The sequence below is a fragment of the Nannospalax galili genome, unplaced genomic scaffold (assembly GCF_000622305.1).
Source record: "Nannospalax galili isolate Female #2095 unplaced genomic scaffold, S.galili_v1.0 scaffold15501, whole genome shotgun sequence".
NCBI lineage: Eukaryota > Metazoa > Chordata > Mammalia > Rodentia > Spalacidae > Nannospalax > Nannospalax galili.
The window spans coordinates 1-1,150 of record NW_008345151.1 but is presented as its reverse complement, the minus strand read 5'-3'; the positions used below and the strand labels follow the sequence as shown (position 1 = coordinate 1,150).

General features: G+C 36.9%; 1 protein-coding gene across 1 annotated transcript; it reads left to right on the top strand.

The window, feature by feature from the left end:
• Positions 1-353: 353 nt before the first annotated feature.
• On the top strand, positions 354-756 carry LOC103740696 (zinc finger protein 525-like; the record flags this gene model as incomplete). The annotated part of the gene is made up of 1 exon (XM_008841376.1): positions 354-756. A coding segment is annotated over one exon (403 nt), but the record flags the coding sequence as incomplete, so codon positions are not given.
• Between the last annotated feature and the right edge of the window lie 394 nt (positions 757-1,150).

The following is a 1,150-nucleotide window of genomic DNA, read 5'->3' as shown; positions in this document are numbered from 1 at the left end:
CCAATGTAGAACATGCCATCCTTGGTGGCTGTCTAGTATTTGCTTCATGATGGAGCTCAGTTAATACTTATTTCAACTTTCTAAATGACTCTCTTGTGATTGGATATGTATGTATTGCTGTATTTTTCATATATTTTCTAATTTATTTTTATTGAATAAATTTTGTCAATTAGTTTTGATTTCATTTCCCTCTCTTAATCCATAGATTTTTATTTTTGTTCATTTGAATGTTTCTCAAGGTTGGAAATTTTATCCATGCATATTACACGTTCTTTATGGATCTGTGAGTGTGTGATTATCTCAGCCTTATTCTCCATATTGAAATATTTTCTTCTCTTTTGCTTTGCCTGGAGAACTCAACTCATAGAAGACATCAGAGAGTGTATAATATACAGAAACCCTGCAAATGTGAAGGATGTGACAAGTCCAATACCCATCTCTCAAATTTTAGAAAGCATGAATATATACATCCTGGAGAGAAACCCTACAGATGTGAAGATTGTGGCAAGTTCTTTAGATTTATGTCAGATCTTAGAGCACATCAGCGAATACATACTGGAGAGAAACCCTTCAGATGTGAAGAATATGGCAAGTCCGTTAGACTTCTGTCAGCTCTTAGGGCTCATCAGCAAATACATACTGGAGAGAAACCCTACAGATGTGCAGACTGTGGCAAGTCCTTTCATCAAATGTCAAATCTTAAAAGACATCAGCAAATACATAGTGGAGAGAAATACTGCAAATGTGAAGAATGTGGCAAGTCCTTTAGACTTATGTCAGATCTCAGAGCACATCAGCGAATACATACTGGAGAGAAACCCTACAGATGTGAAGAATGTGGCAAGTCCTTTAGACTTATGTCAGATCTCAGAGCACATCAGCGAATACATACAGGAGAGAAACCCTACAGATGTGAAGACTGTGCCAAGTCCTTTAGTAAAATGTCAAGTCTTAAAAGACATCAGAAAATACATAGTGGAGAGAAATACTGCAAATGTGAAGAATGTGGCAAGTCCTTTAGATTTATGTCAGATCTCAGAGCACATCAGCGAATACATACTGGAGAGAAACCCTACAGATGTGCAGACTGTGGCAAGTTCTTTCGTCAAATGTCAAACCTTAAAAGACATCAGCAAATACATAGTGGAGA